We start from the raw sequence: 10,541 nt of genomic DNA, 5'->3' as shown, positions 1-10,541 counted from the left end.
CGTGTGTGTGTGTGTGTACGTGTGTGTGTGTGAGAGAGAGAGAGAGAGAGAGAGAGAGAGAGTAACTAAACAATATTCTATCTTGGGTCTAGCTATCGTCAGTGCACAACTAAATAAACCATGTTTTTGTTCCCGTTGATCTATCCATCTGTCCTACACCGACTATCACCTTTTGCAATACTGGCTGGAGGCCCTCGTTTGGCAACTAACTATACAAAGTTAGCCTCATTCTGAAAAGCCATATGCAAGTTCCCCAATTCCATACTGAACCTGAAACCATGCAGTTGAGAAGTAAACTTATTAACCAAACAGCAGTATCTGCACCTACAGATTAAATACTAGAAAAAGATATTAAAACAAAAAAGGACCAATTAACTCTGAGAGCAAAACACAATACTGAAAAACTGAAGAATTTCTGGCAGTGCCAACACCACCTATTGCTGTTGTAACACACCTGATAGTTGTATTCCAGCTTTTTCTAATCCTTCTTTAACAGATTCTTCTAGTTTATTATTTTCTTTATCCATTACATCTTCTTCATCAGTCAAGAGTCCGCCCTGCCCGAGTTTACTTACACGGACTTTAACTTTATTGTCAGCTTCTATGCAAAACAAATGAACAAGAACACTTTTAATTTTTATAGCTAACATGTGTATTATTTCAGGAAATTGAATTTTCAATAATAAATCATAAAAGAAAATTATAACAACTTCATAAATTACAAAACATTTTTTTCACATATACAAACAATCGAGCAAAATATTGAAACATTTGAGATAAGAAATTTCCATTACAAACTTGAAATGCTCTTTATGCTTTGAAAACTTTGCACACATCAGTGTAAATTGATTTATAATTTTTAAACTATATACACTGAAGATAATTTCAAATAACAAATAGAGAACAAATATGATTCTAACACAGGAGAATTGTTCACTTTCAAGACATCTGTTGTTGCTTTCTTTGTTTTATCTTTTTTACTTTTTTTAATAATCCCTTCTAGATTGTTTTCTTGACAGTCTTATCAAATTTAGTTCAGATTTTTGAAGAAAAATATAACAAGGTTCTCTGAAGTTTATTCTTATAACATTAGATTAAATTCCATTTATGTGATTTCCACCAAATTATATTTGTTTCTTTAGTACTCAGCAGCTGTAATATGCTTTTCAAAATTTAGTTCAAAATATTAATAAGGTTTTTAGCCCGAACAATTTTTTAAGGACATCAATCATAAAATTTATTGCAAAGCTAACTCAAGAACAATAAGGGATGAAGGGCAAATTTAGAAAACAGAAAAAAGACAATGGGTTAGTTTTCTTGTTGTTGTTGTTGCTGTATATTAAATTTTAGGCAATTTCCATCTAATTTTAAATGTGATAATGGAGGAACGGTGAATGAGAATAAGGTTTCACTTTCTTTCTTATTTCATAATCTCACAGATTAATAATTCTCTTCAAAAAATGAGAGACAAGATGATTCTAAGCTGTTCAAAATCTTAAATATTCAGTCAATATATTTACTTTTAAACATCTAAATATCCAGTATGGGTTACTGAATTATTATGAAGATTATAATTTTAGGAGACTATTCAACTTCATCTTTCCTGATGATTATATATCAGGAGCAGCAGCATTAACATCATCATTTAACATCCACTTTTCCATGCTTGCATTCAGATGGAATTTGTTGTACCAGATTTTCCACATAACTTGCCTAAGACATATAATATGTTACAAAAGCACACCTATGACTCCATCAAGACTTGAGGACCCAAGGTAAAAAGAAAGATATAACTATATTCTATACATATATCATCATCATCATTGTTGTTTAATATCCATTTTCCATGCTGGCATGGGTTGGATAGTTTGGCAGGAATTGACATGCCAGAAGAATGTGCCAAGCTCCAACATCTGCATTAGCATGGTTTCTACAGCTAGACACCCTTCCTAGTGCCAACCACTTCACAGAGGGTAGTAGGTGCTTTTCTATATGGGACCAGCACTAGTAAGGTCACCAACTAACTTGCAAAACAAAAGCCCTTAAACTGATGCAGGTGTAGCATTGAGGGAGGAGGCTTTGTGCCAGGTAATGAGAGACAGGAATAGTTGTCTTACTACAGAGGAGATACATGGCTACCCCAGTTGGAAAACAAGAGAAGATAATGGTAAAGAGATGTCAGGGAGTACCCTCAAATTCCAAGAAGGTAGCTGTGATAGAAGTGGTCTAGAACATTGGACAGGAAGAATGCATAGGTAGTTCATAAAAGTATGAAAGGATAATAGCAGTTGGATAGAGATGGGGATAGAGGTGAATGCAGTGAATGATGAAGTCAAGTGGAGGCATGGTCAGTGAGAAATATCAGTGACCGGGGGAGGGGGGCAATGGGAATTAGAAGTGGGTCAGGGAGGTAATAGGTGGCAACACAGATAATGTTAAATGTTGGGTGGTGGGATGCAAGAGGTGTATAGGGGTGAAAATAGTGGGAGATGAACACAGGTTGTAAGGGTAGAATGAGCAATGAAGGAAGACAAAAAGAGACCCTTAGTTGAAAATAAGGTGGTAAGGAATAAGAATGCTGGAGACTTGGAAGTGGTTCCCTGAGAATACAGGAGACAAAGTGGTTCCAGGCAGGGTGAGTGGTTGCACAAAAGTGCAGTACATATGTATTTACACACACACACGCACAGAGAGTCTTTTGACTGGTTTCATGTCATTATCAAGTATTTTATTTCTAGATATTTATAACAGTACTACACTGGATTCAAACTAGAAATCTTTGTTGCTAATTTAAGAGTAATAATTATCCACTTGGCCACTGATGCTGGTACAACAGCATAAAAAAGAAAAGGGAAGCTCTTGTTTTAAATGCGTCAATGCAATGTTAAGTGCAGTGATTTCAAAACATTTCACCACAAAAGCCATTACTGGATTTCCTAAAAATTGTAGACTTATACCTATATTTTACAAACACCACCACCATCACTATAATTTCCAAATGTTATGAAATTAAATCAAATTTATTTCAGAGAGAGTTTATTCATATAAAAATTACATGTCTCTCTGTTTGAGTTTGTCTGCCACTACGACTTGACAACCGGTCTTGATATGTTTAACTCTCCATAACCTAGCAGTTTGGCAAAAGAGACCAATATAATAAATACCAGACTTAAGAATAAAAAATAAGTACTGGGGTCAATTTGTTTGACTAAAAGCCTTCACAAAGATGCTCCAACGTGGCTGCAGTCTAATGACTGAAACAAGTATAAGATAAAAGATATAAAAACGGGTTTTAATATTAGTTTTAGAAAATAAGATTATCAAATTAAAAGCCATCTTATCTTGCAGAACATCAGAATTTTTTCCTAGAACCCACAATGAAAACACTGGCCAAGTGGATAAGAGCATTATTATTCTTAGTTTAGAAAGAAAAGTCTCAAGTTCAAATGTAGCCTGATATACTAATCTTTCATTCTTTTATTTGTTTCAGTCAACCCCCAGGTCTTATTCTTTGTAAGCTTAGTACTTATTCTATTGGTCTCTTTTGCCCAACTGCTAAGTTACGTGGACTAAACACACCAACATTGGTTGTCAAGCAATTGGTGGGGGGGGGGTAACAAACAGAGACACAAACCTATACCTATATATATATATATATATATATATATATATATATATATACACACACACATACATATACACAACAGGCTTCTTTCAGTTTCCATCTACCAAATCCACTCACAAGGCTTTGGCCAGCCCAAAGCTATAGTAGAAGACACTTGCCCAAGGTGCCACAGAGTGGGACTGAACTCAGGACCATGTGGTTGGAAAGCAAGGTACTTACCACACAGCCACTCCTGCATCTATGTGCATAATCAGTAAAAGGCACCCATTACACTCTGGAAATGGTTGGCATTAGGAAGGGCATCCAGCTGTTAGAAACCATGCCAAATCAGATTGGAACCTGGTGCAGCTTCCTGGCTTACCAGTTCTCAGTTCAAACCATCCAACCCATGCCAGCATTGAGAATGGGTACTAAATGATGATCATGATGAAGACAGCGAATACAGTCAGAAATCAGATCAATCAAAATGTTATGCAGATGTAAATATTTGAAAATAAAAAAAAAAATGCTCCTCGATTAGTAGTCAAAAAAAACTTGTAACCTTATATTTAATTTTCTTAATATTTAGATCAAAGCTGCTTTGCAAGGCAAATCAAGTTGTCTTAAATGTCATGTGGAAAGATATAATACAACAGCTGTATTGGAATATGAAATAAAGAAGCTTCTTATCTTTTAGCTTTTACTTGTTTCAGTCACTGGTCTGTGGCACTGCTTGGAGGGGTTTTAGTACTGAGCTCCGTACTTATGAGTTTTTTTCTTTTTGTTTGTTTGTTTGTTTTTTTATGTTTAAGTATGGTACTTATTCTACTAGTGTCTTTTGTTGAACTTCTAAGTTATGGGAGACATAAACAAACCAACACCAGTTGTGAAGTGGTGGGAGAGATAACAAACATAGAAACAGAGACACACATGTGGGTGTATGTAAATGTGTGTGTGTATGCATGTGTATATATGTGTATGTGTGTGTGATATAAAAGAAAAACACAAAGACAAGAAGTTGGCTTCCCAATCACATGGTCTTAGGTTCAATTCCACTGTGTGGCATCTTGAGAAAGTGTTTACTACTATAGAACCAGGTCAACCAAAGCCTGGTGAGTTTGTGAGTGGATTGGGAAAACAGAAACTGAAAGAAGATCATCATGTGTATTTATGAGTTTGTGGTTTGTTTTGACCCTGCCAGTGCTTGACAACTGGTGTTGGTTTGTTTACATTCCGGCAACTTTGCAGTTTGGCGTAAGAGACCAATAGAATAAGTACCAGGCTTATAAAAAGAATAAGTAAAATAAGTAATGGATTCGATTCATTTAACTAAAACCCTACAAGGCATCACACCAGCAAAACCACAGTCCAATGACACAAACATGTAAGAAGTAAAAGATAACAGATGTTAATTTAAACTTAAATTTGACATAGTCTGAAGTCAAAATCTGGAATGATTACACTTAATGAAGTATTTCTTCAGGTAGTCAATGGGCGCAGCCACCTCTCATCTTCCAGCCAACTTCATTCTACCATTCCTGCACTTCTGACATTGATAATTAGGGTGCAAGTATGGCTGTATGGTGAAGACGTTGGCTGTGCACCCATGTGGAACCAGGTTCAATCCCACAGCACAGTACTTTGAGCGAGTGGCTTCTACATATATTTATTTGGGCTAATTAAAGTCAAGCGATAGAAATTTAGTAGGCAGAAAATTTGCAGTGTGTGTGTATGTGAGAGAGAGGAAACAGAAAGCGAGAGAGAGAAAGAGAGAGAGAGAGAGAGAGAGAGAGAGAGAAAGAGTGAATGTGTACGTGTGTGTGTGTGAGGGGAGACAGACAGGGCAAGAGAGAGTGAGTGTATCCCTGTGACAGAAAGAGAGAAAATGAATGAGTGAATGTGCGTGTACGCAAGCATGTGTGTCTAAATCAATATAAATTACTTGTGGTATTTGCTCCCCGAAGGGAGGTAACTCTAACAAGGGACAAAACTTCATTTGAATAAAAATCGATAAAATAGGTATCAGAGTACGTGACTGAAATTTTTGGGAATTAATTACAGCAGATGGTACTTTGGGATTATTTAAAAATGGTTTCTAGTCTAGGCACACAGCCAGTAATTTTGAGGCAATAGTGTTAGATGATATCATCTATTTCCAATGGATGACTGGTATTTTATTTTAACAACCCCCGAAAATTTAAAGGCAAAGTTGACCTCAATGAGATTTGAGCTCAGAAAGTACAGAGTTGTAGGAAATAGCACATTTTTTTAAATAATTTTTTTCTGATGCTCTAATTATTCTGCCATCTCAACAGAAAAAAAAACAACTCTTAATAGATTGTGAAGTGAAAGAAAAAGGAGATTATATAAATAAAATCTTTCTTCCCAAAAAATTATATCCTGAGAAAAAAAACAATTGTCAAAAAAAAAATGGTAAATAAAAATACAAAATTTATCTTGCCTAACATATTGAGTAAACAGAAAACAATTCAAAGTTTAAAAAAACACAAAGATCGGTTAGAAAATATATGACAAATAAAAGAAAATATTACCAAGACATCTTGACAATATCACATGATATATTAATGGAAAATGTGAATACTTTGTCAAAGAGGAAAACTATTTGAAAGAAACAAACAACATTCCACCAAAAATTGCAAGGAATGGCACAAAACAAATAAAAAAGAATTTATAGAAATCCTGTGAAGTTCATCATCATCATCATTTAATGTCCATGTTCCAAGCTGGCATGGGTTGGTCGGTTTGACAGGGTCAAATGGGTCCAAGGACTGTATTGTACACTAATGTCTGCATTGGCATGGATTCGACAGCTGGATGCCCTTCCTAATGCCAACCACTAAACAGCATGTACTCTGGGTGCTTTTTTTCATGTCACCAGCACTATTGAGGTCATTATGCAACTTACAAGACTACAAACCTTGAGAGGGGTGGGTCGTTAGGGGACAAAGGGTCAGAGTATGGGAGAAGTGGGAGAGGGGACAAAGCAGGTTCTTGTAGAAGTGCTGCATAGTTATTCACATTTAGCGCGAGGGAGGGAAAGAATGAAGGAGTTACGAGGACTTATGATGGATAAAGGCATCAATAGTAACAAAAATGAATGATTGAGTTGAAGGTAAGTGAAGTTAAGAATGCTGACCTTTTGCAGACCCATGAGATTGGTGGGAAACAAAAAGAGAAAGAAACCACAGCTCATGAGTTGAAACAGTATGGAAACAGAACATAAAATATGGTTTGTCATCACACTAAGAGACCTGGTTTGAATCTTCTATCTTTTATCTTTTACTTGTTTCAGTCATTGGACTACGACCATGCTGGGGCACCGCCTTGAAGAAATTTAAATCAAGTGGATCAACCCTGTACATTTTTTCTTTTAAAGCCTGATACTTTTCTATCTGCCCCTTTTGCTGAACTGCTAAGTTACAGGGACATAAACACACCAACATTAGTTGATAAGCTGGTAGTGGAGGACACACACACACACACACACACACACACATATATATATATGACAATGGGCTTCTTTCAGTTTCTGTCTACCAAATCTACTCATAAGACTTTGGTCAGCCCAAGGCTATAGTACAAGACACTTGCCCAAGGTGCCATGCACAGGGACTGAACCTGGAACAATGTAGTTGGGAAGCAAGTTTCTTACCACACAGCCATACCTGCACCTTTTTTAATATGCTACACCAACAGGCATCAGAGATAAAAGACCTCTACTCATACAAAACTTCACAAATTAGTGGGTTGGTTTTGTTGTAGCCAGTTAGTAAGACCAATGAATATCTTTTCACTCAATCTTCTCTAGCTTCTTCTATATTTTAATATATTTCCAGATGTTACCAAGTGTTCAATTCTTTGTCTTCTCACATGAAGTCTAATGAGCATAACCTGTTACTTACTTATACTGTTCAGATGGTTTCTGTCCATCTAAAGACTTCAATGTTTTTTTACACCATCTGTATAGAATACCTTTAGTATTCATCTCAGGAATCAAACTTTCACAGCATAGACAAGCTTTCATACTTGCTTGTTGATGTTCCTAGTCACACAGCTATGCTTACAATTTTTTATAATTCCGTTAAAGGCAACCAAAGTTAGGTGATGAAATTAGTAACAGATTAAACCCAAGTTTACCATCCAAAAGAGTAACAATGAAGGAAGCCTCTATATGGTCACAGATCCTGCAAGAAATAGCTCCCAAATCAACACCAAAACTTGAGACAAGGAAGGACAAATTGAATAATGTATACACAAAAAGGCAGGCTGGTCATAACTATAATGCTTTCAATCACAGGCTTGCTCCATCAAAGTTGAGTTGAGATTAAGCAACAACAATGACCACCCAACAGTTATTCTACAAGATTATATATCATTAGTAAGTCAATTCATTACTCACCTTTATCTGTTGCACTGTCAGATAGTTTGTCTGTTTGTTCTTCATCACTAGCAGCTGGTGTTACCCCATCAGGATCTGAGGATGGTGAGGGTGCATCATTTGCAGAACCTGAATAAGGTTCAAAATTTGAAAACAATGAAAGAAAAAGAAAGTAATTTTTTTTTTTAATTGATACATACTGCATCAATGAGGAATGTATCTATCTATGCATAGGGCACAAACAGAAATGGTTAAAACATCACCTTTCACCAGCAAAGTTTCATTTTTCTTATATTCTAGTATTATTAAAAAAAAAAAACTGCATGGTCTAACGAGAAATAAATCAATGTTTAGGAGAAGAATAAACAGATGGTGTTTTATGAATGTGGCACAAGCAAATCCAAAGTTATGTAAAACGGCTAATGATTCCTTCTACTGTAATTTGTAGGGAGTGGGGCTAGTCACTTACATCGATAACAGTGCTCAACTGGTACTTATTTTCTCGACCCAGAAAGGATGAAAGGTAATGCCAACTTAGGCAGAATTTGAACTCAGAATGTAAAGCAGGAAGAAACGCCACTGAGCATTTTGTCCAACATGCTAATAATTTCCAATAATGATTTCTAACATAGGTACAAGGCCACAAACTGGGAGATGAAGAACAATTAAATCAATCCAATACAATACTGATACTTTCTTTAGAAAGTTCAAAGGTAAAGTCAACTGAAATGAATAATAGGTGAAAACCAAAAGTAGTATATTCAATCACGTCACTGAAATCAGAAAATTAGATCAGAACAACCCACAGAAGATGAAAGTGATAAAATCCAGAAGTGCCAGATACGATATTAATAACTGAACTCAATACTAGAAATAATATAATGGGTATAAATAGTCTAGACATCCATATCGTAACCTACAGCTTTAACTTTATTAACTGAAAGCTATGTGAACTGAAGACATTAGAAAAACCAAGAAACTACTAATTGTGCTCCAAAGCCATCACTCTAAAGCTAATACAGATAATATATACATTTCCCACACACATAGTGAAGATTAGATCTGATGCAAACAGAAAATTATTCCAAAGCTACAGCTATGGCACACAAATACTTAGAAGCAAGCAAAGTAAAACTTGATTGATATAATAAGAAAAATTGGAAAAAATAATAACTTTTCTCTATATACAGGATCTTCAAAAAGTACAGAGATGCTGTCAGAATAGTAGGAATTATTAATGAACTCAATGACAAAATTAGTGTGCAGGAAAGAGTCAATCAGAGTTTGGTTTTCAATCTCGTCCTGTTTATTACAGTTCTGTAAGTTATAAGAGTTCACACAGGCTACTCATGATAACCCTTGAGTTAGTGGAAGGCTAAAGGTTTGTCTCCCCTGTAATAACATATTTCCTGCCAGGGGCAAACCATGTATTTACATAAGGAAGCAATAACATCAAACAGGAAGTTTATCTATAACAAAGAAAAAACATATACTTATAGTAGAAAGTACATAAAGCAACAGAAAAATCAAAGAAGGTATTGGAAAACGTAATAAAATCAGATCTTAGGATGCTGACCCTCACAAACGAAATGACAAATTTGAGAGGAGTGACATTACACCACATTGTGAACCTGTCCAGCCCAAGGCATAAAAAAGAAGAAAAAAGAAACACAATAAGCTTCAGTAAACGGTCAAAATTTTCACAAGTTCTACATTGATCCAGTGAGCATTAATTCTAATCAGTTGAATTTGACTCAATGCATATTAAAAAAAACAGGTGGAACATTTATTTGATTTGGGGGGCTTTTTTTTTTATTATTTTAGTCCAAGGTGGAAAGGTGTTAATCATAGCATTGCAATCCACCAAGTTTGCTTAAATCCATATGATTTAGAGAAGTTTAATGGAGATTCATTAGAGAAATCCTGCAATTGACATTTAGAAAATAAACTATTCATGCAGTTCTTATACATTCAGTAAGTATAGATTGACCTGTCAGCATATTAGTGTATTAAGAATTCATTGCCTAGAAGATTAGTAAAGTGAAAGCTGACTAGAGAATGCATTCACCCTTTAATATTCAGATTACTTTGTCAAATATAATGCTTATATATTCACATTTTATAAAACTAATTCTGTGTTATCTCATAGCTTTGAGATTTCAAAGATATGATTGCTTGTTTTTAGAATGACATTGCAGAGTAGGTGAGAAAGGCTGGATCTGCCCAGTTTGAACATAAAATAGGGCTGGATTGGCAGGTTTAAATGCTAAAGGGTTAATCTAGTAAAGATTAATAAAAAGATAGACCCTGGAAAGCAAAGAAAAGCAGTAAATTAAAGATTAGTGAAACTGATAATTAGTTAAGTAGAATTACAAAGTGTTATCAAAAATAATGATAAGTAAAGACAAATGCATTCCTTACTTGTGTCAGTTAAAGGGTCTTTATGCGGGTTATCTGTTTCTGAGGAATGACTTTCCAAATCTTCTTTAGCATCAGATTCCATGGAAAATTGTTCACCAACATTTTTCACATATTTTG

General features: G+C 35.2%; 1 protein-coding gene across 2 annotated transcripts in view; it reads right to left on the bottom strand.

The window, feature by feature from the left end:
- Window positions 1-10,541, bottom strand: part of LOC106880789 (protein OS-9) — an 86,931-nt gene that overhangs the window by 7,816 nt on the left and 68,574 nt on the right. For both annotated transcript variants that reach the window (XM_052966226.1, XM_052966227.1), the window contains exons 10-11: window positions 8,025-8,132; window positions 455-601 (exon numbers count right to left, since the gene is read on the bottom strand). In XM_052966226.1, coding sequence (XP_052822186.1) covers window positions 455-601; window positions 8,025-8,132 — 255 coding nt within the window. The remainder of the gene's footprint in view (window positions 1-454; window positions 602-8,024; window positions 8,133-10,541) is intronic.

This window comes from Octopus bimaculoides, chromosome 3, assembly GCF_001194135.2.
Source record: "Octopus bimaculoides isolate UCB-OBI-ISO-001 chromosome 3, ASM119413v2, whole genome shotgun sequence".
In the NCBI taxonomy this organism is placed as follows: Eukaryota; Metazoa; Mollusca; class Cephalopoda; order Octopoda; family Octopodidae; genus Octopus; species Octopus bimaculoides.
The sequence above is the reverse complement of the archived record's forward strand: the minus strand, read 5'-3'. Positions and strand labels throughout refer to the sequence as shown.